The 26432-nt window shown below is 38.8% G+C and overlaps 1 protein-coding gene across 1 annotated transcript; it reads right to left on the bottom strand.

Annotated features, from left to right (window-relative positions):
• Positions 1 to 1229: 1229 nt before the first annotated feature.
• PFD3 (prefoldin 3) lies at positions 1230 to 24634 on the bottom strand. The gene is made up of 6 exons (XM_087699878.1): positions 24299 to 24634; positions 3455 to 3512; positions 3303 to 3374; positions 2155 to 2274; positions 1957 to 2058; positions 1230 to 1887 (listed from the first exon to the last, which is right to left on the bottom strand). The coding sequence occupies exons 1-6, from the start codon at positions 24418 to 24420 to the stop codon at positions 1810 to 1812; spliced, it is 552 nt and encodes a 183-aa protein (XP_087556004.1). The 5' UTR covers positions 24421 to 24634; the 3' UTR covers positions 1230 to 1809.
• Between the last annotated feature and the right edge of the window lie 1798 nt (positions 24635 to 26432).

Genomic DNA, 26432 nt, shown 5'->3' with positions numbered 1-26432 from the left:
TAGTATCCCAAATTGTTTTTTATGGAATCTCCTATTGCCTTGATTTTTGAAAGGCATATAAAGTCTTCTAATAGGGACTCTTGATATAGCCAATTGATCACTCTAGGTCGAGTGGGGTCTCTCAACCCCTTGGTATTATAAATCAATACCCTAATTTTTGAGCTAATAACTTTTTGAGTTCTTACCTAACAAACCCTTAAGGCAACTAGACTTTCGGTACATTTATCCACTTTAGAGAGGCATCTTTTATTTGCTCCAAATAGTTCTTAAAAGAGGGTTTAGGAGTTTTATTCGCGTTGGGCAAGGATCATCGCTCAAACACTAAAATTTTTATTTAACTTTTGGAGTAAGAATACAAACATTATTTAGCTTTTAGAGTAAGAATACTAGTCACCACATAAAAACATTATTGAACAGGTTATCTTCATGTACACACATGCATACGTGTGTAAGCATGCATGCATGCATACAAGTGCATATATCACACCTATCACTTCAACTACTCTATAATTGCAGCCATCATCCTCAAACTTAAATCAAAATTTGTACTCCAATGATTAACTAATATAGTTATGCCCATATCCCATTCACCAAGTTGTCCCACTCCATGTTTTTCAATCTCTAGCAACTCTTAGCACCTATTCCTTTGCCTACATTGATAAGCCTACAAAAGCCATGGACCGTCGACCACCACAAGGACACCTTTGCCTCACGAGTAACACCATTAATGCCTCTTGAGAAAATGATGTCATACCCAGCTATTGAACGTAGCACAAAAAAATTGGGATACTAGCGTCAAGCTTTGAGAGCATGAAATACCCAGAGTTACATGTCCCAAAGCTAACACCTTAAGTCGCACATGCACCAACAAACCCAATGTATATCAAAGTGTCAAGAAAACACACGTTTTAACCATTTTTAGGGGTTCTATATTGGGTTTTCTTGGAATATTCCAAACCATAACTTGGAATTTATGATATAATCATAAGTACAATATTTTTAGAGAATGGTGTTTCTACACCTTACTTTCTACATTTCACAGGCTCAGAACTAACTCGTGCTCTCCTGAAAAAATTGGCAAATGGGGGAAAAAAAGGTGGTTTTCCGAATCCTAATTGGATTCTTGCAAGAACAGAGTGATGCGACTTCAAAAGCCACACAAGAGCACTGCATGCACACAAGGCAAGGGCATGTGAATTCCATTCATTGAGAAGAGCTCACTCCATTCCTTAAAAAAGAGAACACATTTTTATATATAAGCATAGATTAAACGTGGATCTAAGCATAACACCTTCAAAAATGTAGCATGATAATGCTCGATTCTGAAAAATGTGAGCTCCATGGCCAAAACCAAGTCAAATCATTTCAGAGACGATATTGAATGTCTCTCTTAATGATAATGTTCATTAGTTCGCTGTAAGCTGAGATGTATACTGGCCACCAGAATCCTAAATGTGACTTGATCCCATCGTCCGTATCAAAAACCTATATTTGCTAAGGAAAAATGCAAAGTTTTCAAACTACAAAAATCAAAGTTGCATAAGCTTCATTTCATGGCTGTTGCACAGCTCAAGTCATGCATACTCCTCAGAAAGTAATCCTCTTCACTGTTGCTGATCATTGGGAGCTCAAACCCTTTGAAAAAACCTCAAGCCTTTGAGAGTTGCAGGTTACATCAAACAAGATATATGCTGGTATTGGAACAAGTATCCTGATAGTAAACAGGATATAATGCTACAGGAACAACTATGCCCTGATGAGCTTTGACATGAGCTTCGCTGCATCAATCAAACATATTGTAGCACAGTTTTATGATGCTGCCTCACCAGCTTGTCGTCTTTTTCTTCGTTGATGTACATCCCAATTGTATACTCTCGCAATGGTAACCTTCAAGCAAGATTTTATTAATGTCAAACAACAGAAACCCGGTGGAAGCAACACACCATGCACACTTACCTCTGTGATCGTGACTTGATCTCTCAAAAATTGCAAGTCCTCAATAATCACTTGTAAACTCACACTTGCATTTTCTAAATTTTTTTTCAGCAAAGCTTCAGCCTGCAAAGACACCAAACAATGTGTCATCCAGATATGGCAGTTGCTTCAACAGTCCATTAAACCTGCAACAATAGAGAGCTGCTTCGATCAACCAACCTCATCACAGGGGTATTCAAGCATCACATTTGCCCCCAGCCATAAGCATACAGATTGAGTCTCCCCAATACGAGCTTGAGAGAAGAGACCTTCAGCAAGTTCAAAATCCACTATCATGTCCTGCGGTAGGGAAGTAAAACTTGATTAAGCAACTTTAGAACAACACTAATAGCAAATTCCTGTCTTGTATCCTACTTCTAACCAGGACTACAGAGCATACTTCTAATTACAAGACAGACATAAAAGAGCTCAATGAGCAGCAGTCTGAATTGGTGGCAGATTGCTCTTTCCTCTCTTAAGGAGCATTTTTTCTCAACAACGAATAGAAACCAGATTTTTGCATTTTGCAGCTGAGCATTGACATCAGCTCTCAAAACCCTTAACATGCTCCACTTCTCCCTGGATGTTTCACTACATCTCCCATATCGAGCATACTGTCCCTATTTCAGGATGCTTCAATCTTTGATTCTAGACGAAGTCCTCTGCAATATCAAAGCTCTTTGATCAAGCTGTAAGTTTCCAAACAAAAATTTTCCACGTTCAAGGAACACACAGTTATATGCACCCCTTTGGGAACTGTTCCTTTTTAGGAACACTTCAACCTTTGCTCCTAGACTAAGTGTCAAAGCTACTTGATCAAGCTGACCCAAAAGTCTCAAAGGAGTCAATTCTTCCAGTATAGCATGGACAACAATCAGTCTTTTGCCAGATTTAGCCTGACTTTTGTATGGCCCAACAACTGTAACATAACCTTTGGAATCCTGGTTTGACACCGTCATGCAGAATGCTCATGATTCTAAATTGAAATAAGAACATCCAAAGATGCCCCAACTTTTCCTGATGCATGCAAGCTGTCCGTGTCTGATCACATGATCAAAATTCCTAGCCATCTGGCATATATTTAAAAAAGTTTCCCTCTCCGCAGGTCAATCATCAGCATGAAAAGGCTACTTCCACATCACTGGAAAGCTGCTAGTGAGCTAAGAATTGCCCATAAACACTTTTCTGCCAAATAACTATTATTCTGTGCTTTTGCATGCAATCATGTAAGTAAACCTTGGCATTTAAGACAATCTCCAAGACATCGATCAGTACCCATGAATAAGAAGAAAGTTTCTATAAGTGAGGATGGGACAGAAGATAAAAACCTCGCCAGTCCCTTGCTTTGCCATCAGAGCCTCCACGATTGCTAGGCATTTCTTTATATCCGGAATTTTGTTCTGAAACACAGATGCCTAAATCATCAACCCTTCTGTATACACATGTAGTCAACCTTTAAAAGCTACAACAATCTGCAAACCTGAAGATCCCTTTTCTGAGCAAGAAGCTTCATTTCTGCAAGCTTGTATTGTTGAAGCCTGCAGTCAAGTAACCATTCTCTACTCAAATATTATCTATTGACTGTTACCAATTCAATCCAAATATAGCAGCTGCTTGCAATGTGAAATGTATATAAAGCGCATTTTCATACTGTGATCAATCAAGATCTGATTAAGTGCATTTTTGACATAGCATTCAAGATTTGACAAGTGTCCATTTCAGGGCAGTTTCATATGTTTAGTACAATATGTTCAGTACTTGAATATGTATGGTATGGAACGTACAAAAAATTTTATGAGCAAAATATGTTATTTCATACATTCATTTACTATATAATGTGCAACTTAAAGATAGATCACACAATGCACAAAGTTTCATGAGTTGATCTAGAAAAGAATTGCAAGGCCATATAAGAGTTGAAACTAGAGTCATGTAACATGTTCTATTGAGTACTCCAAAAATATACAAGAGGGCATCTGCCATAGCCCATGCTATCACTCAATGCTCACAAAAGGACTTAAAATGACAAAATACAATAGGACTCATGACTTATGAGGACAATTCATCATCATGCCCAAATGCTGTTGAGGAGGAGAGAGATAGACGCAGCAATACCTTCGGAGTGGCTTGCCCCCCCGATACGAGAGCCAATATGACCAATGCTATATCGTCTAGAAAGTTGACCACGAACTATATTTTCACTTCCTTGGGCTCAATGGCAATCAATAGTTTCCGCTCATAACCATCCATAAGTATAAACAGGCTCTAACCAATGCCAAATCCTTAGCACTATTATAAGCAAACTCAATCTAAGAAAGATAAGGCTCGTAAATCAGATTGTTGATGGGAGACACATGCATACAACATATCCTTCACGCTTTGATTTGTGTTTTCAATCTATCTATCAATTTCACGATGCTCTTGAGGACAACATGAACAACTGCCAAAAATGGCTAGTGAACTTAGGATCCCTATTTCATTGGGCAAAAGTCTACAAAGATGTTCGGCAAAGAGACTAGCTATAATGTCCCCCTAGAATCCTATTAGCCAGTCATTTCCTGGACAGATTGGATATCAGTGCCACGTCAGCAGCTGCAGACGGACAGGTTGCTGCAGTCGGACAGTATTTACTGCAGTCGGCCGACTTGCTGCAATTATTTTCTATTTTTCGGCTATTTATAGCCAGTTTGTGGCACACTTCATTATTCATTATTCAGATTCTGATCTTGAGATCTGTTGGCTGAGACAGACTGTGCTCGGGCTGACGGAGATCGAGGTCATCAAGTCGGAGAGACACGCAGATAATTTCCTCTACCCCTTTGTGTATTTCTGCACTCTTATACAGCATATTACACCGCAGATTTTATGTGTTTACACTATCTCCTTTTCTCTCTCTCTCTCTTTTTTTTTTCATAACTTCTCTCTCTCTCTCTCTCTCTCTCTCTCTCTCTCTCTCTCTCTCTCTCTCTCTCTCTCTGTGTTCACTCTCTCTGTGTCTTTGTCCTACGCTTCCGCATCGCTGCACTCTGACATGGTATCACTCTCTCTCTCTCTCTCTCTCTCTCTCTCTCTCTCTCTCTCTCTCTGTGTGTTCACTCTCTCTGTGTCTTTGTCCTACGCTTCCGCATCGCTGCACTCTGACATGGTATCAGAGTGGTGAAGATGGACTAACTGAGGGCTGAACCTATCTGAAGAGGAGATTTTGTCGCGACACAAGTTTCGAGGGCAAGTGGGAGGGCTGCGCATCGGATCAAGGCTGAAGCGAGCATGGGTGTGCAAGAAAGGAATCTAATCAGTGAATTTGCTGCAAGTTATTGTTGTTCGAAGGGGAGGAAGGCTGCATTTAAGGCTTTCCATTGCAGATTTTACCTTTTCATCACCTCCGGCGAGTGAAGATGGTTTGAGCATCGGAGGAATCAGTCCTAGAAGGCTGCGTTTTCACAGTCAGAGGGGGCTGCTTTTGTGTTTGTGCAGGTATTGCAGGTTAACATGTCTACAGAGACTGATTTGGAGTTCCAGGCGATCATGGACAGGAAGGTGCCTGTCCTACTGGCTCTTCCAATGGATCAAAAGCTTGATGGTGACAATTACCGCATCTGGCGGGTGATGATGTTGGCCAGTTTAGAGTCTTATGATTTGGCGGAACTGGTGATGGAGGAGATTAACAAACTGAATGCCAAGATTCGATCTTTTCTATTTCTATTTTGCACCACAGCCGTGATAGCTCACATCGAGCAATTGACGGTGGCTCATAAGATATGGCTGGAACTCGACCAGATGTACAACCATATGACCCTGATGAAGAGGGCTTCTTTGGAGGTGCAGATGTGGACTTTGTCCGTGAATAAGTCTTCTTCTCTTCGGGAACACATCAACACGCTTCGACAACTTCAGATGTAGGTTCAAACTCCGGGGAAGCCTATTTCCTCCAAAGACATGGCGATCACTTTACTATCCCAATTGCCGCCACGATTCGGTACTTTTTATTCCGCTCTTATTGCTTCAGGGCGGGAATCCACTAGTTAAGTGAGAGAGGATCTAGAACCCTAATTTTCTATAAATAAGCAGCCAGCTCTCCACTCTTGTTCAATCTCGTTTTTGCACATTTCAGGAGTTTCAACTTGCTACCCACACCCCGTTCGTGGAGGATATCTCAGCCGAAGCTATCCATTGTTGTCTCCATCAGTTGGCGCCTGATTTCCAACCCTCTTCACGTTGTTTGAAGCTCATTCCAATCAAGCACCTGATGTTCCTGTGCGGACCTGATGCCGTACAATCTGCCATGTCATCACAGTTTTGTTGCCTGCGTTTTTAGTCTTTCTCTCTACTGCAAGCTATCATGCCTACGTTTTTCATCTCTCTCTCTCCTACAGGCTGTCATGCTTGCGTTTTTAGTCTCTCTCTCACTTGCTGCCTGTGTTTTTCGTCTTTCTCTCTCCTCACTGTTGTTTGCATCAAATCCAGCTTCTCACTGTTGCGTTTGCTGGTATTCAACATCCGAAGACTGCCTTGCTATGATTTGGGATCTGTTCGGAGTATGACACTCTCCAACTCATTACCCTTGCCCTAATCCTTGAGATACAGGAGTTCAAGGTTCAGTATTCATTCACTGCATAGGGTATTTACTACATGAGCATCGTATTATTCAGTAGTTATATCACTTCATTTATTCACTATGTTCATTGTCTCTGAGTTACCCTAACAACCTGCGTTTTTAGTCTTTCTCTCTCCTGCAAGTTGTCATGCCTACGATTTTACTCTCTCTCTCCTGCAGGCTGTCCTGCTTGCGTTTTGTCTTTCTTTCACCTGCTGCCTGTGTTTTTAGTCTTTCTCTCTCCTCACTGTTGTCTGCATTACATCCAACTTCTCACTGCTGCGTTTACTGGTGTTCGACATCCGAAGGCTTCCTTGTTGCGATTCGGGATCTGTTCGGAGTACAACACACTCTCCAGCTCATTACCCCTACCATGATCCTTGAGATACAGGAGTTCGAGGTTCAGTATTCATTCACTGCATAGGGTGTTTGCTGCATGAGCATCATATTATTCAATAGTTATATCACTTCATTTATTCACTGTGTTCATTGTCTCTAAGTTACCCTAACCCTAATTGTGTTATTTTATCAGTCTGTGCTTTGTCGTACGGTTTCTGTTTATGTTTCTGTGTTAGGATATTTCTTTACACACGCTACCTTCCAACGTAGCAAAGCATCGACTGTAGCAACAGTCTCTATGAGCTGAGACATGCTAGACACAGTGGATTTAATGCAAAAATCCCTAATTCCTTTGGACAGCCCACAAACATATTTTTTCACTTGCTCGTGAAGGGGCACATGGCGATTAGAAGCACAAGGCAACAATACATCCCAAAAACTTCTTATTATATTGCTCCAAATTCTTACATTCCTTAGTATCTAGCTTATTCCAAGTTGTCATGATGTCCACCTCAAAGATACTTGTCAACTAATTTGATGCAAACATTTGCTTGAATTGTACCCACATTGACAATGCTCTACCTTGCATCAAAAGAGTGGACCACCACTCTAATGCATTCCCTTTTAAGAAAGTGGCTGCCTTTCGAATCTTGCGTGAAGTTCCCCCCAGAATAGGCTCCATCAAACTCCTAAATGAAAGTCAAAGCTTTTAACCTATCTTGTACATTACTTAAGGACTCAAACTTCATTGCTTTTCCACCCTCATCATAGTCTTTTGTTGCCCCTTTGGGTATCAAGTTGTCATACACTAGTTGCTGCAAAAAGGGTGCATTTGCTGAATTTACTGGTTGCTACATACCATAGGTATTTGTGTCATACATTCCCATATGCGGTCCTTGTCCAACCATAGCATGAAAAATTATGCTTCCACCAAAATATCCAGGTTGACCCATCATAGCATGCATGCCATACTATCCAAAATCCATTGGATTGGCACTTCCGTGAAGACCTTGCATTTGCATTCCTTGCCCTGTAGGTACCAATTATTTTGTTTCATTAGCATCTTTGGGAGCTTCAAATGAAGGGTTTGGCACTATCTGTAGTATACCTTGCTATCCCAAAGGAATAGAAGACGTCTCCTTCTTCTTGTCTTTGTTGTCCTTCTTCGGAGCATTCAAAAATCGGGTAAATTGAGAATCCTTTGCCAATTCAGCAAAGAGATTTGCTGCTGTCCTCATCTAATTCTTGAATGGGTCATCAAATTCCTCTTCACTTTGCTGGTCATCAGCCTCCTTATGCCCTAAAGGCAATGCATCTTCCTTAACAACAACATTTTCCACTTGTTGTCCATGGGTTGAGCCTTGTCCAAGGTCACGCATTGCATTTTCTTCATTCCCATGTGAGCGAGCGTTCATACTAAGAGGTGTCATCACTGCTTGAGTCCATCTCACTGTATGAAGACATATTGCGGTAATTTCTCAACTGAGAGTAAAAATCAGCACTAGCACAAAGCTTTGGCTTGCAATCAAGTGCCTCGAGCCCACCAAATCAAGCAATTGAGTGGTATCCTGGCAATGGAACCATGAAACCAGCCTTCCTTTCATGGATGGGTGGTAATTCCCTGATTACAACTTGGTTACAGCAACAACATTTTTTACAAAACTGAGATATGCAAATTGACTTACAATCTTGGACAATGGACACCCTGTTGGCCCAAAACTAGCACCCCTTTCGATATTTCTTTAACTTAACTGAAGAAGGAGTTGATGTACAATGGGATTCTCCAAACCCCTTTCAGATTCCAACTCCCCTTGCTGTCCAAAATGACCAGCAAGTCTTCAATCTAATTTGCCCCTTGATTCGGGCAGTCAATTGGCCTTCATCTACTTTGATGAAGATGGAAAATGCCCCAAATTCATTGATTTTCTCGTTCTTCTGTTGAGCTAAGAAATGTTATTAGCCACTTAAACAGCCCCAAAACAAGCTATTTTATATCTATTTTAGGCTTATTTACTTAAAACCCTAAAATGGGACACGGTTCAAGAGAGTTAAGTGGGGGCTCCCAAACTTTCTATAAATAGGCAATCTACCCTCCACTCTTCTCATCCTCATTTATGCAGATATTAGGTTCACACCCTGAATGCAAAGGACATCACGATCCAAGCTGGCCATTGCTGTCTAAAGTAGTCTGGTGCTTGTTTCCAGCCTTCCATCCACTGTTTGGTGTTGATCTGAGCCATGTAACTGCTATTGCTTGTTTTCCCTGCTGTCACCAACCTGTCGCATCACCAATCTGTCTATGTTTTGCTGTTGGAACTGTCGCCTCACTCTGCAGGCTATCGCCCAGCCTCTACTAGCTGCATTTGAGAGTTTTCTCTCTCCTCCAACTGTCACTCAGCCCTTACAGGCTGCATTTTGCTGTTTTCTCTCTTCTTATTCTGTGTTTACTGCATATTCTCTCTCCTCTCTGCCATCTACATCAGATCTAGCACTTACATTGCTGCGTTTGCTGGTGTTCGATATCTTGAGACTACCTTAGTGCATTTCGAGATCTGTTCAGAGTACGACACACTCTCCAGCTCATTACCCTCGAGATACAAGAGTTTGTGATACACTAGTCACTCTCTACATAGTGTTTGCTGCATGAGCATTATGTATTCAGTAATCATTCACTTCATTATTTTTTGTGTTCATCCTCTCTGAGTTACCCTAACCCTAATTGTGTTCTGTGTTATTAGTTTGTACTTTGTCATATGATTGGCATTGTGTTTTTGTGTTTAGAGCATCTCGTCACACCCTCCACTTGGATTTGATTGAAAACAACTTCAACCTTGTTAAATCAAAGTCTTGGAGCTTCCAATTTTTTTGGCACTCTTTCCAAGGCTTCTGCTAAACCCTAATTTCAGTTGCATATTATGGTTTACAATAGAGAAATCTGAAATTTCTCAGCCTCATGTGATCTCAATACTATAACCTTCACAGCAAGGCTGTAGAAAGGCTAGGAAATGAGAGAGAATGCAGAAGAGAGAGAAAATTTAGACTTTCTTCGCGAAGAATTGAAGAAAATAAGTCATTTATTGCTACTGCCCTATCTCAACAGCCTGTAGATGCTGTCACCTGCTGTTCACTAGTCTCATCCTACCCTTGGCTGACACTAGTCACTCTCTACATATTGTGTTTGCTACATGAGCATTGCATATTCAGTAATCATGTCATGAGGACATGTATTTTTGAAACCTCACTTAACATGTGGATTAATTCTTAATCACATGTTTAAGTAAATGTTGCACATGTGAGGTGCAACTGGGGTTAAAGTAAATTTACGAGGCCAGGACCCAAAGAAATCACAGGATGTCAAAGGCAAAAGTTGCTATAAGTTATGCGGCACAAGTACTTGGTGGTATCTAGTGCCAGTTGTTGGCCTAGATCATCCATTTGGCCATAAGTGTCAATTGGTGACACTAGAGAAGTGGTGTTTAATGGTACCTAATGCCAATCTGATGGTCAAAGATGACACAGAGACACTCGAGAATGAAAGTTGCCTAGCCAATTTAATTATTGGCTAGTCATATTATTTTTCAGGACACTGAAATAATTATTAGATTAATTTTCAGTATTTAAAGACTAAAAATTAATATTTAATTATGAAAAATGTTGGAAAAACCATTTGGGAAGGCTACTACTTGTCAAAAATGCCCATGTAGGACTGAAAAACGTCTTGAGAGGCTGGAGAGAAGCATTTTTATAAATTCAGCCTGCAAGAGAGAGAAAGGAGAGGCTGTTGCTTTGATTTGCAGCCATTGGAGAACCTTCTCAAGCAACCAAGGGCAAAAGAAGACCAATCAACAGCAAGAGACAGCATCTACAAGCTGTTAAGGCAGGGCAACAGCAATAAATGACTCATTTTCTTCAGTCATTCTTCGCGACAACACTTTGAATTTTCTCTCTCTACAGCTTTCCCTCTCATCTCCCAGCCATTTCACAGCCTTGCTCCGAAGATCTCAGCATTTGGATCCTTGGAGGCCGAGAAATTGCAAATTTCTCTGCAAGACTGAAGGTAAATTTCAGCTGGATTTGGGTGGAGGACTAGCCAACCATTGAATTTGGGGCCCATCGCCTATGAAATGGGTGAAGGCCAATTGAGTACCCGAATCAAGGAGCAAAATAGATTGAAGATTTACTGGTCACTTTGGACAACAAGGGGAGTTGAAATACCAAAAGGGATTGGGAGAATCCCATTGTAAATCAACTTTTTCTTCAATAAAGCTAAAGAAATACCGGAAGGGGCGCCAATTTTGGGGCCAATCGGGTGTGCATTGTCCAAGATCAATAGGTAAATTTGTATTTTCAGATTTGCATTTATTGTTTCCTGCTGTAATTAAGTTGTAATCAAGGACTTACCACCCTATCCGAGGTGGAAGGCTAGTTTCAAATCATTCACTTCATTATTTTTTGTGTTCATCCTCTATGATTACCCTAATCCTAATTGTGTTCTGTGTTATTAGTTTGTGCTTTGTCATATGATTGGCATTGTGTTTTTGTGTTTAGAGCATCTCGTCACACCCTCCACTTGAATTTGACTGAAAACAACTTCAGCCCCGTTAAATCCAAGTCTTGGAGCTTCCAATTTTTTAACACACTTCCCAAGGCTTTTGCTAAACCCTAATTTATGTTCCATATTATGGTTTACAATAGAGAAATCTGAAATTTCTCAGCCTCGGGTGATCTCAATGCTGTAACCTTCAGAGCAAGGCTGTAGAAAAGCTAGGAAATGAGAGAGAATGCTAAAGAGAGAAAATTCGGACTTTCTTCACAAAGAACTGAAGAAAATAAGTCATTTATTGCTGCTGCCCTATCTCAACAGCCTATAGATGCTGTCACCTGCTGTTGACTGGTCTTCTCCTACCCTTGGCTACCTTAGAAGGCCCTCCAATGGCTGCAAATCAAACCAGCAACATCTCCTCCCTCTCTCTTGTAGGCTGAATCCACTAAAAATGCCTCTCTCTAGCTTCTAAAGACGTTTTTCAGTCTTACATGGGCATTTTTGACAAGTGGTACCTTTTTGAATGGTTTTTTCAGTATTATCCATAATTAAAAATTAATTTTCAATCTTTGAATACTAAAATATAATCTAATAATTATTTTGATGCCCAAAAAAATAATCTAGCTGACCAATAATTCAATTGGCTGGGCAACTTCCATTTCCGAGTGTCTCTGTGTCATCTTTGACCATCAGATTAGCATTTGGTACCATTAAATGTCACTTCTCTAGTGTCACCAAATGAATGACCTAGCCAACAACTGGCACCAAATACCACCAAGTACCTAAGCGACATAACTTATAGCAACTTTTGCCTTTGACACCCCGTGATTTCCTTAGGTCCAAAGCTCATAAATTTACTCTAGCCCTAATTACACCTCAATGTGCAACATTTACTTAGCCATGTGATTAAAAATTAATTCACATGTTAAGTAAAGTTTCAAAAATACATGCCCTCATGACAGGAAGACTCTTGTGCTCCAACATCGTTGGTGGTGGAGAACTTTACTAGTGGTAATAAGGATACTTTCAGGTGCTATTATTGTAATGAATCTAGTTGTGTGTTCGAATGGGAATACTCTACCCGAAAACCGTGGTCCCTTCAAAACTTAGAAAATAGGTTAGAACAAAACTCATCGCCATGATTTACTTGGACACCTTGAACTTTAAAAGAGACTCGCTTTTCCACAAACGCCTTCCATTTGCATAAGTGGGAGTGCATATCATTCTTGTACTCCAAGAAATAGGGCTATACATAATGACTAAAGTCGTCAATAAGCAACATAAGGTACTAGGACATCCTAAGGGAGGCCATGCCCATAGGTCCCTAAAGGTTAGTGTCCACCAACTCAAGCCGTATAGAAGCCCTCCGAGTAGCAACTTGTGGATGAGGCTACTCGTACTCCTTGCCCCTCAAGCAGCTAGAGCAAAGAGTGTAAACATGAGCGAAATCTAGAAGTCCCTTCACCATCTTCTTCCGAAATCCCGACAAACAGCATGAAGAAATAAGTGCCCATAACGAGCATGCCAAAGCAATCCAAGCTCAAGGGAAGACCATGCAGCAAGGGCTACGAGTGTGTAAAGTTCACCCTTCTGTGTACCTATCCATAGAGCAACTCTTGAAGATGCATCCTCCACTGTGACTGCATCTTGGGAAAAGATGACTCTAGTGCCTAGCTGTGTAAGATCGTAAACAAACAAAAGGTTAAAGTCCAAATTGGTACATAGAGGACTTTGGCTGAAGAAAAATGTCAATTGGACAATAAGAGAATGGTCTCCACTCCACGCACGAAAACTAAAAAGTTGTCACCAATGTTGATGGATCTCCTCTAGATCTCATCCTAAAGTCAATCCTGGTGGTAAGTCATGTGGGAAGCAGCCTCACTATCCATCAGCCAAGGCTTCGAAGAAGAAGAAAAAGAAGAGGAAGAGCAGTATTCTCCACCTCAAACAAGTATATGAAGACAAACTGAATGGTGGTCGATGTGGCCTTTGAAATCCTTGAACCCCACCTTGGGCTTCAAATGGAAATACTTCTCCCAACACTTCTCGAGATGAGTGTCCTTACCACAACGGGTACACTTGGGATTTTTCTTAGACTCCTTGGAATCATCCTTCTTATCCTTCTATTTCTTAGGATAGGGCTTCCAAGACTAGTTGGATCCATGGGTACCTATATCTCTGAACCTCTCATCATGCTCTAAGACTAGCGAGGCAAGATCCTCCCAAGAAGCGTATCTTAAGTCCTCAAAGTAAGAAAACTAGTGTAGAATACATCAAACTTTGGAGATGGCAACTAAATCGATAGAATCATGGCCATGTCCTCAGAAGATAAAGTCCGTCTAAGAGATACAAGCTCATCTTCCATGTCCTCCAATTTGTTTATCTGGTCCTTCATGGAAGGAGAATCATCGACATTAAGCATCCAAAGTTTCTTCTCAAGGGATATACGGTGAGCAAACATCTTATTGTAAAGAGGTGCAAGTTTCTTCCATACCTTCACAACAGTCTTTAATCTGCAAACATGCACTAGGACAAAATCCTGTAAGCTCATAAAAAGAAAGGATCTAGCTCACCATGTGAGTGCACAACTCAAGAAAAAACATGAACACGATGAGAAGGGAAAAGAGAGACTGCAAGAAGAAGAATGAAAAATTCCGCACTGACTAAAAATAAATGTTAAATACAAAGGAAGGATTGATCAATCCTTGCACGCAATCCACAGCCTCAACAAGGGCACTAGATCAAGTTGATGAAGTGGCAACACTGAAGACCAAGAGTGTCGAAGTCGGAGGATACATAACCTATAGAAGACCAATGAATATTACCTCGACTAAAATTTGTTATAAATAGTAAAAAGATGTTGAATCTTACTATCATATCTATGTGGCAAAAAGTAGCCGAGTGATTGCATTTAATGTAGTTGCATGCATATTGACATGGCAAAAAACCCTTTAAAAATGCCAAATGCCTAGACTGACAAATAGTGATATGCTGAAAAATGCAGAAAATGTATTAAAAAGGCACACTAAACTGTGTACAAACTAAAGAAATGTGGAGGAATGCACACTAAAACTGCCAAAGCTCCTATACCTCCGCCTAACTTTGATAGGAGCTCACATCCAAGAGATGACAAACTAACATGACTAAAATAGATAGACTTAACACATCCATCTTCAGCAACAAATATTTATTTTTAATGGTCACCTTATTGAGACCTTTGTAATCAACATAGAAGCACATTGTATCATCCTTCTTTTTGGCAAGAAGGACAGGCACATCCCATAGGGATTTACCCAACTCAATATAACCCTTAGTCAAATAGTCTTAAAGTTGCTTGGCTATCTCGTTCTCCTCTTTCAGGCTAAACCTATAAGGTTGCCGAGAGATGCAATGACTACACGGCAAGGTTTCAATCCTATGATCTAAGGTCCCGTGAAACGGTGGAAAACTGTTAGCAGATAGCTCGGACAAAAAGATACCAATATGCCCATATAATATCAAATCCAAATACCCACTTATGTTTGAATTCATATTAAAATTATTATTATTAAAAGAAATTGAATTATATTGATAATCAATCGATCAAACTTTTTCAACAAAAGAAAGATAAGTAGTAATACTTCGATCAAGAAAACATTGAATAAACTCCATTGTTAAAATCATATGTACATTATTTTCTATGGTCCCGAAGGATAAATAACCCTCGATTATATAGAAACGACCATCAAGCTTTAAAAAAAGTACATGATTTTTATAATTAATATCAAAAAGAAATATTTTCAAATAACCATGGCATAAAAAGAATGACATCAACATGGTTAAGGCTCATATGTCAAAAATCCATGATTTGATGATACTATTGCATCAAAAGAACTAAGTCTGATACCACCTAATCCCAATGATCCACTGTAGGACCCTCTGCATTTCGAGCATAATAAACTCAGTTAGCACATACTGTGTGGGTTACAGACTCTGCATCAAGCGAAAAGAAATAAAATTACGAGTAAAACCATTATCAAATAAAACTATAACCTCTTGGTCATTTATACACCCAATGACTTTTAGAAAATCACACAAGCCAAAAACAATTTTACTAATGGAACTACTATTCTTATCGCTAGAATTAACAAAACATTCTTTGAATCAAATTTCAAAAGAAATACCTAGAGCCTCAAGAGTATTTTTCGAAGTCTTGGAAGCAGACTTCGCCTTTGTGTTTTGGAGACCCTCGTGATTACCGCAAAATAATCTGTCTGCTGGCAAGTGAAACAATGGCCCTTCGAGCGATCCTCGCTTTTGCAAGTGACCTTACACTTGCAATCCTTTTTCTTATGCAACTCCGAAGTCGGCTGACGAGTTGCTACCAGGATAAATGACTCCTTTGACTTAAAGGTTGCAACAACTCGATGCAAAACCCCAGTCAACTAGCTGCCCCTATTCGCAACCAAAGTGTTATCTAAATTTTTTGCATACTTGTAGATGTTCTCAAGCAAATGAAGAGGATTGCGGAACACCTCATTCTCATAGTCCGACAACAATCCAAACGGCATTGCATATAGAGTGGCACTTAAAGATCATCCAAGGCCTTTGTTTTATGCAATACATCTTCAAATTCTTACAAGTACGCATCCAAGCTCTTCTTCCTCATATCAAACTCAAATAATTTTCAATCCGATCATCAATCACGAAACGTTTTCAAAAAAAGGATTCAAAATCAGCTCGAAGTCACCAACTTAGGAAGTAAGCCCGTCCACCAAGCGTATGCCTTCCCCTGTAACATCAGTTGTATCTGCCTGATATGCACGTCATCAAACTGATACAAATCAAAATATACCGTCCATTTGGTCAACCATAAATCCATGTCCATCTCATCACATTCCTTCTTATCCCCTTTAAGTGATCAAGTTGGAATTGAAGAGGCTAACATTCTCATGGCTATGGGTACAAATGAAAAATGAAGTGTAGAGCTTAATCAATTGGTGTTGCATTTCTCTAACTTGAGCTTGAAAGATTGCCACAATGGACAAATCTCCTGTGGATTAAAAAAGAGCCTTCGAGATGCTACTCATACATGTGTTCAGATTGGTCAAATGAGCACCCTCCATGTGCTGAATTTCAATAGAAGCATGCATATCAAATGGAGATACACTATGAGAAGATATGGTATTGACAAGAGAGGTTTTGAAAGAGAGCGAAAAAAATGAAAATTTAGAGTTCAAGGAATGCGAGAGAGAAGAGCAAAAGAAGCGAAAACAGTATGCATTTAATGAAGTATCGAATCATCTCTTTTTCTTTTTTTTTGGTAGGTGGAACTTACGAGGAAGCAACTTTGAAGAGAATAACAAAAAAGAGTGTAAGTAAGTTATTTTTGATTTGAAAGGTGAATCATTCTAAAATAACAAAGAAATAAAAACATAACGATTCCACCTTTTAACAAAGGCAAGATTGATGTGACTTAAGAAAAATTCAGCCATGAATTGACTATCAATAGCCCACCCTCCATGTATAAAACACCAAAAGAACCTTGTATTGCTACTCTTGGACAGCTCCAAACTATTGTCATATGCTGTAGGAATAGTCCCCCCGGTGTCCACAAATCACATTAACAATATCTCCTTGCTCTCTAATAGCCTCCTCTCTCACAATGGCTGGAATCACCCTCTTTCTATTTCTTCTAGCCTAAAAACGTTTTTCCCACTTGCATAGGCAAATTTTGCCAAGTGATAGCCTTCTAATCCCATCTTCCAACATTATCCAACTTATTAAATTAATTTTCAAAACATTATTTTTAAAAACTCATTTAATAATTATTTTAGTGCCCAAAAAAATAGTTCCACCAACCAATAATTAAATTAGCTAAGTCAATTTGTCTTCCAAGTATCCCTAAGCAATCATTGACCCTTAGATTGGCATTAATTAATTAATTAATACCTAGTCTCTAATAACACCACTAACATTGGTGGCCGATAAATTTGTCTAGGCCTAAATCTAACACCGAGTACCACCTAGTACCTGTCAGGCATAACTTCTTACAACTTTTCCTTTAGTATAAACTGATATCTCAAGGTCTTGGATCCCACACTGTGAAATAATTAACTTGCATCTCACATGTACAAATCACATTAGCACACTTGAATAATTTTTAATCAAATGCTAAGCAAAGCAATAAATTTTACATCCTCATGATAGCAATGGCCATAGTGAACATCAATCTGTTTATTGAGATATCAATAATCCACCACTCTCTCTCTCACTTTATTCCCTACCCCACAGCAGTCCATCACCTTTTTTCCTTCCACGACTGCCCCATAGCAATTCATCATTCTTATTATCTCTTTCTTACTTATCACAAGCACGTGATTGAATTTCAATCAATCATTAATTTTTCTCTCTCCTGGATGAGACGAAATGGTCTCTCTCTCTAACTTTTCCATTATCTCTCTCCACAACCATTCTCAATGTTTCTCTCACCCCGACATTCAAAACCAACATTGACAATAATGTTAGTATTAATATTAATAATAACGTGAACATTAAAATTAATGGTAGCATTAACATAAACATTGAATATTAAAATCACCATGACATTCGATCTTATACTAACATTAAAATTAATGTTAATACTAGCATTAAATATTAAATTATCCAAATTACTATCAATGAAAATTTTATAATGCTCATTCAGATTACAAGATTTCTGTTTCCAACAATGGTTTGCTATAGCCCTAGAGTGGCAACTCCCCAAAGAAAAACCAAAAACTCTTCCACACAAGAATCACTCCAACACAAAACCCAAGCACGAGTATAAAACAAAAAACATACCTTACTTTTGTACATACCACCTGCAACACATGCCCCTTGTGTAGGCCTCTCCTATTAGCAATGCCCCATACCACCCTTAACGAGATGAAGCCGCATCTGTCAGGTATGAACCGTTATGGTTCCATGAGCAAAAGTGATTTTGTGTACGTCATCGGATCTTGCATCAAATTGCATATTGATACTCTGATACCAATATAGCGTCCCCCTAGGATCCAACCAGCACAAGAGACATGACACAAGCCAAACTCACCATAAAAGGGACTGGACATCAAACTCACCTCCCAATCAGAGAGCCAAATAGGCTCTCCCTCGAGCCTAGGAGCTAACGATACCCGGAGTCATGAACACATCCCAAGAGTTAGCGTTCCATACCACCAGCCCACATCCTCCTAATATATAAATGCATCGACCAATGGACCAAGAGCCCAAGAGTGGTGATCACACAATGAATGTGCACAATAGGGCCATGAGTCCTATAAATAGGACTCGACTGCCCTAACCCCAAAGTGCCCTTATTGTATTCGCACTAAGCCACTTTTCCTAACCACCATGACCAATGATATTGGCGCCCATCCAAATGTCCAATAACATAACACTAGCAAACTCATGGCCTCCGGCGATCATCTTTGTAACAATGAATCTAGCCATTTTTGTAAATCAGTCAATCATAACCCAAATTGCGTCATAATCTCAATTCATACAAGGTAATTCCACTACAAAATCTACATAAATACTACTTCACTTTCTATCGCGAATTTTGTAAAGAATGTAACATCCTTGTCTATCTATGCCATTCAGCTTTATTAAGCTGACACTGTTGGCACTCACGCATATAAGTCTCAACTATAGTCTTACTATGTACTTGGATGTTCAATACCCAACGCATCACGATACTTCTTCAAAATTTTCTTGCAAATACTCTAATCATCGAAGTTCACATATGAAAGAAAGGTAAGAAGCCTTATTTTTTTTTTCTTCTCCTTTTTTTCTTATGACCTGTCATGAGGATATGTATTTTTGAAACCTCACTTAACATGTGGATTAATTTTTAATCACATGGTTAAGTAAATGTTGCACATGTGAGGTGTAATTGGGATTAGAGTAAATTTACAAGCCCGAGACCTGAGAAAATCACAAGATGTCAAAGGCAAAAGTTGCTATAAGTTATGTCACACAAGTACTTGGTGGTATCTGGTGCCAGTTGTTGGCCAAGTCATTCATTTAGCCATAAATGTCAGTTGGTGACACTAGAGAAGTGACGTTTAATGATACCTAACACCGATCTAATAGTCAAAGATCATGCAAAAATTAGGGTTTAGTAGCAACTTGGGAAGCATGTCAGAAATTGAAAGCTCCAAGACTTGGATTTTTCAGGGCTGAAGGTGACACTAGAAACGTTAGAGCCTTGTAATTTCTCAGCCTCCAAGGGTCCAAATCCTGAGAACTTTGAAGCAAGGCTATGAAATGGCTGGGAGATGAGAGAGAGAGTTGTAGAGAGAAAATTCAGAGTTTTATTGCGAAGAATGACTGAAAATCAGTCAAATGCAATTGTTGCCCTGCCACAACAGCTTGTAGATACAAAGAACTGAAGAAAAACAATCATTTACTGTTGCTGCCCTGTCTCAACAGACTGTAAATGCTGTCACTTGATGTTGATTGGTCTTCTCCTACCCCTGCTTGCCTCAAAAGTCCTCCAATGCCTGCAAATCAAACCAGCAACATCTTCTCCCTCTCTCTTGCAAGCTTAATCACTAAAAATGCCTCTCTCCAACCTCTAAAGACGTTTTTCAATCTTACATGGGCATTTTTGACAAGTAGCAACCTTCCCAAATGGTTTTTCCAATATTATTCATAATTAAATATTAATTTTTAGTCTTTAAATACTAAAAATTAATCTAATAATTATTTTAGTGCCCTGAAAATCCATTTGGCTAGCCAATAATTAAATTGGCTAGGCAACTTCCATGTGCGGTCGACTTAGATGCCATCTCTGTTGTACTCAAGGGTAACGCCGAGGTCAAGAAGTCCTATGGGCCCTTGACCAAGTATATCCCATGCCCAGAGGACGAGCGGGATTGTCTCTGCGCCATCTTTGACCATCAGATTGGTGTTAGGTACCATTAAACGCCACTTTTCTAGTGTCACCAACTGACACTTATGGCCAAATGAATGACCTAGATCAACAACTGGCATCAGATACCACCAAATACCTGTGGGGCACAACTTATAGCAGCTTTTGTCTTTGACATCTTGTGATTTTCTCGGGTTCCGAGGTCGTAAATTTACTCTAACACCAATTACACCTCACATGTGCAACATTTACTTAACCATGTGATTAAAAAATAATCCACATATTAAGTGAGATTTTTAAAATACATGTCTTCATGACAAAATCAACATTTTCTTCAATAAAGCTAAAAAAATACCAAAAGGGGGCCAATTTTGGGGCCAATCGAATGTACATTGTCCAAGATCAGTAGGTAAATTTATATTTTCAGATTTGCATTTATTGTTTGCTGCTATAATTAAGTTGTAATCAAGGATTTACCACCCTGTCCAAGAAGAAAGTTTGGTTACAATGATCCTTCTATTAAAACCTTTGGTTTTCAAAAGAGTTGCCTCCCCTTGCATACCCAACAAAAAAATTAACTAAACAAATCTACATTTAACACACTCTCATTATAGTCATAGTATTATCTACATTGACCTCTCTCTGAAATTAAAACACCATAAACTCTAGATCTCAATCTTCTTACCTTCTCCGAATCTACTTTTTCTCTTTTACCATCAAGGCTTCTCATGGAGTCTCTTCTTTCGATGTACCCATTTGTACTAAATCTCAAGTTTCAACCCATGAAAGATGGCCATCTAACTTCTCCCAATGAATCCAAACACATACATAGACAATATCATGATGCATCTTCTTCCATCATCTCTGATGGAGATTTATCGCTAGTAGTTATTGTCTCTTCAATTCCAACCTAATCCCTTTAAAGGGAAAAAAAAGAGAGATGATAAGATGAACATCAATTTATAGCTAGCCAAATGTGCAACATACTTTTATTTATATTAGTTAAATGATGCTCGACGTGTATAAAAACCATATCGCAAGAAAAGACAGAGCCAAGCCAAATCGGTTTTCAAAAGTGTTTCATAACTGATTAAATTGAAAACTTCTATAAATTATTTGAGCTAGATATAGGAAAGAAAAGCTTGGATACATATTTATAAGAAGTTAACGATTTGTTACATAAAACAAAAGCCTTAGGTAATCCTCAAGTGTTTCTCTATATATAATATCTTTTTCAGATTACCACCGCACTACTAAAATGAGATACTTTGCAATCCATTACACTTGCTCTCAATGATATCTACAAGTATGCAAAAAGTTTTGATAATACTTTGACTCCGAGTAGAAACAACCAATCAACAGGGGATTCTCATCAACTTACCTCTATCTTTAAGTCAAAGAAATTCTCTACCCTAACAACAACTCATCAACAGTCTTTCGAGTTGCGTAAAAAAAAGATGTAAACACTAGGTCACTGATAGCGAGGGTTACTCAAAGGGTCATTGCTTTATCTGCCATCAAATAGGCCACTTTTGCAATGATCAAGAGTGATCCCAAAATAAAAAGGCAAGTCTACTTTTAAGACTTCAATGAACGCTATTGAAGCTCCAAGTATTTCTTTGGATTTTTTTTCAAAATATTATTTTGTTAATATAGATAATTGCAATGGTTGTTCCATTAATAAAACTGCATTCGGCCCGTATAATCTTCTATAAATCACTAGACATATAAATGGCCAAGAAGTTATTGTTTTGTTTCATATAGGCTTAACTCACTATGTTCTTTCTTTTTAGTTGATGCAGAAACTACGAATCCATACGAACCTACTAATCAAGTTTATCATGTCTGTTATGCAAATGGCCCTATTGTAGATTGTCGGGATCGAATGGTACCAAGTTTGGATCTTTCGATCCAATAGTATCATTAACTTAAGGACTTTCAACTTATGAGCCTTGACCATATCAATGTCATTTTTAACATATCATGGTTTTTTTTTAGATATTTATGTTTATACATTAACTACAAAACTGATGTATTGTTTTTAAAACTTAATGTTCGTTTCCCTGTGATCGAGACTTATTTATCCTCTGAAATCATAGAAAATAATGTACAGATAATTTCAATATTAAAATTTAATTAATGTTTTTCTTATTCAAATATTATTACTTATAATTATTTCATTAAAAATTTTAATTATTCAATTTGTAATATACTTTAATATCTTTTAATAATATTATTGATTTTAATGTAAATTCAAACATAAATAAGTGTTTAGATCTAATTTTGCATGGACATACTAATGTCTTTTTATCTAAACTACTTGACAAACTCTCGTCATCTCATAGTACCTTAGATCATAGAATCAAGGTATTACCCAATGGTCATCCAATCTCTCAGTAACCTTATAGGTTTTAGCCTGAAAAGAAGAACGAGATAGCAAAGCAACTTTACGATTTCCTAGCTAAGAGTCTTTTTGAGCCGAGTACATCTCCATGGAATACTCCTATCCTTCTCACTAAAAAGAAGGATGATATGATGCGCTTCTATATCAATTATAAAAGTCTCAATAAGATAACCATCAAGAATAAATATCCATTGCCTAGAATGGATGTCCTTATAGATCAACTTTATAATAGAAAATATTTCACGAAAATCGATCTTAAATCCAATTACTATCAAATATAGGTAGCTTCAAAGGATGTCTCGAAAACTACATTTCGGATGCAATTTGGACATTATCAATTTTTTATCAACATTCAATTATCCAAGGATATAACAACAAGAACTTTGAAATACAAAAATAACATATCTAGAGCAAAAAATAGAGAGGACATGTCTCAAAAAAGAGTGGCATCCCTTATATCATCCCCTTGTTTGGAACGTAATAGGAACTATTTTTTAAATATATGTTATTTTTTATTCTTTTTGTAAACAGCTTGTCTTCAATTGAGTTTTTCAATTATTTCAACGTACCATTTTTCCTTCTCCCTACACATGCATACGCATATATACCCAAGCCAAAATTTTGATCTCAAACAGCCCATATCAAACAAACATGCATACATGTACTCACTGCTATCACACAATAGTATGACAGTGTGGACATGGACAAACATGCATATATACACAAGTTTTTAATGGTATAATAATCTACATTCACAATTTGAAAGCTTTCTTTAAAATTGAGATGTCATCCCCATCCCTTGCTTCTAGTTCTCCCTTGTCATATCCCTATCCCCATCATTGTTACCATCCCTTGTCACTTGTGACTAAGACTTGCAAAAACCTTTAAGATCAACCTTGTCCGATACAAGATCCTTACCTTTGACTATCTCCCAGTGCAGAACACATCTTTGAGATAATTTTGATGGATCTGTTTCAGAATTTGAAAGGTGTTGTCGGTCAGCTTGATGTTCAAGAGAAAGTGGACTGAAATGGGCTTAGTCAATTGTCATGGCAAGCTTTGAAAGCTCTACAAGTAAGCTTTGTATTCCTACAACAGATGTATGCCTGTTCTAAAGGATTCTAACTGCAGTTAGCATTGGTAGACCCAAGTACCAAATAATATGGATGTATATATACTCTACACTGCAATTCCGAGTCCATGGGACATCTGATCTAAAGGTCCAAAGGCTATGGTCAGTTTAGTCAACAGGCATATTTGTCAGTATACGTGCAACTTGTCATACCAAGGGCCTTTCCTGCTGATATCATGTTAACAGCGTCAGGGATTGTGATCCATTTACGTTTGCATACTACCACTTGAGAGCCAGTGTAACAGCGGCCAGGTCTATGCAGCCATTCTACGTTTCAAAGTCATGGAAAGGAGAAAAGCCAAACTCATAATGCTATTCTTTCTTTTCTCGCAAACATTCGTCTCTGTCTTTCGTTCTGATCTTTCTTTATCGTTTCAGGCATTACGCTGCAGGGGAAAAAAGCAAAAGCACAAGAATACCTCTCTTGAAGGCTAGTGAGGGCCGCGTTCGGATCTAGTCCAGACTGAGACAAGTAGGTCTGCACATCGTGGACAAACGGAGCTGCCGGGATTCCCCTCCTCTCGGATGGCGACGAAGCCATGCTTCTGCTTGCCTGTGATTCACAGACCTCTCGGCTGCGACAGCATTCCTCCCTGTATCGTCACTGTTAGCAGTCGTTTGCAGACCAAAGTCGCAGAAGAGCCCGTCCCAAGAGACCCTAGCTCATGTGACAGACGCCATAGAACCTTCCTACTTGTGCAGATATCAATCAGTTAATTCGCATTTTTGGAGACGATACTCGCTTCGAGTTTCAAGACTCGCCACAATCGAAGGTAAGACATGAGTCCCTTAGGAACCCCTAGCTATCGTTATGTTTGCCCGTCCCAAGAGACCCTAGCTCATGTGATTGACGCCATAGTACCTTCCTACTTGTGTAGATATCAATTAGTTAATTTGCATTTTTGGAGACGAGGTACATAACTCGCTATGAGTCTCAAGACTCGCCACAATCAAAGTAAGACATCCGTCCCTTAGGAACCCCTTGAGACTTTGATTGTGGCGAGTCTCAATCAAAGTAAGACATGCGTCCCTTAGGAACCCCTAGCCATCTTTTTGTTTGGTATTCATTTGTCTGAAGGGAAGACATGAATACTTTAGGAACCCCTAGCTATCTTCTTTTTTGGGTATTCATTTGTTCGATCCAAATAACAAAGATTAGGATCCTATATATTACGTGCCATGAGCCTTTTTCTTTTGTATTCATTTGTTCGATCCAAATAACAAAGACTAGCATTTCGTGCACGCTTCACCACAATCAAAGTAAGACATGAGTCCCTGAGGAACCCCTACCTATCTTTTAGTTTGGTATTCATTTGTCTGAAGGGAAGACATGAATCCTTTAGGAACCCCTAGCTATCTTCTTTTTTGGGTATTCATTTGTTCGATCCAAATAGCAAAGATTAGGATCATACATATTACGGGCCATGAACCTTTTTTTTTTGTATTCATTTGTTCAATCCAAATAACAAAGGCTAGCATTTCATGCACGCTTAGCCACCGGTCGTGCGCTTTGCTCAACTTTTCCCTCTCTCTTTGTAAGTTGTTCTCTCTATAAAATAAAGAATACTAGATAAGCATACAATCTCATCTATACACAACCATAAGAAAACACGTGCTTGCTTTGTATATAATATTTAGAACGATTCTCTCTCTCTCTCTCTCTCTCTCTCTCTCTCTCTCTCTCTCTCTCTCTCTCTCTCTCTCTCTCTCTCTCTCTCTCTCTCTCTCTCTCTCTCTCTCTCTCTCTCTCTCTCTCTCTCTCTCTCTCTCTCTCTCTCTCTCTCTCTCTCACATCAAACTTAAAACTAAAAGTAGTTTCTAAAATTTACAACACAGAATGCAAATATACATACAACCTCTTCTATGCACCATACTTACAAACTTTCACATTTACATGAATGTAAGGAATCACATGCTTTCTTTGCATGATAGACAATGATGTTATACTGAAATGGATCGTAATTGAAACAAAGTCCAAGCACTACAAAAAGACTTTCTCTAAGAAACCTAATCAAAACGAAGTTGTCTCCTTTTTGGAGGAATCGTTTTTATCTCCAAGTAGGACGTTCATAAGTGAAGTAGAGCCTGACACCAGTATCTTTGGCATCTTTCCATTGATTATGCTATGAAGGGAAGGTATAAGACATTCTACTTTCCATTAGCAAGCCACGAAGGCCAAGTTTAAGACATCTTGTTTTCCATCCACACATGCCCGATTGTTTCCAAGTACCGCAAATAAATGATCGATACCAAAAAAAAAGACAATGTCTCCAAGACATCTAATACAAACAAAGCTTCCTCTTCTTCGAGGAATCATTAACAAAAACTTTATCCTCGAGCAAAACATGCAAAGGCAAAGCAAGGGTTGATCTCACAGTTTTGGTTGTAACCACATGGGGAATGCGATAGTCTTCCGTCTTTTTCTAGAACTTGGATTTGAACAAAATCATAATATTGAAACAACTAATAAAGACCATTTCATTCCAAAAATAATAATACCTAGTCAAACATTTGCAAACCATTCAATAGGTACTAACTGATGTTGATACAGTG

The sequence above is a fragment of the Lygodium microphyllum genome, chromosome 19 (genome assembly GCF_053477565.2).
Source record: "Lygodium microphyllum isolate KBCC chromosome 19, Lygodium_microphyllum_v1.1.10, whole genome shotgun sequence".
In the NCBI taxonomy this organism is placed as follows: domain Eukaryota; kingdom Viridiplantae; phylum Streptophyta; class Polypodiopsida; order Schizaeales; family Lygodiaceae; genus Lygodium; species Lygodium microphyllum.
The sequence above is the reverse complement of the archived record's forward strand: the minus strand, read 5'-3'. Positions and strand labels throughout refer to the sequence as shown.

What these genes read in the sequence shown, in the direction of transcription:
- PFD3 (XM_087699878.1), bottom strand. Translation starts at nt 24,420, where the DNA reads ATGGCTTCGTCGCCATCCGAGAGGAGGGGAATCCCGGCAGCTCCGTTT. An exon ending in CTCAGAAAAGGGATCTTCAG is followed by an intron (nt 3,375 to 3,454) that starts GTTTGCAGATTG and finishes TCTGTGTTTCAG; the next exon opens with AACAAAATTCCGGATATAAA. An exon ending in TTGAATACCCCTGTGATGAG is followed by an intron (nt 2,059 to 2,154) that starts GTTGGTTGATCG and finishes GTGTCTTTGCAG; the next exon opens with GCTGAAGCTTTGCTGAAAAA.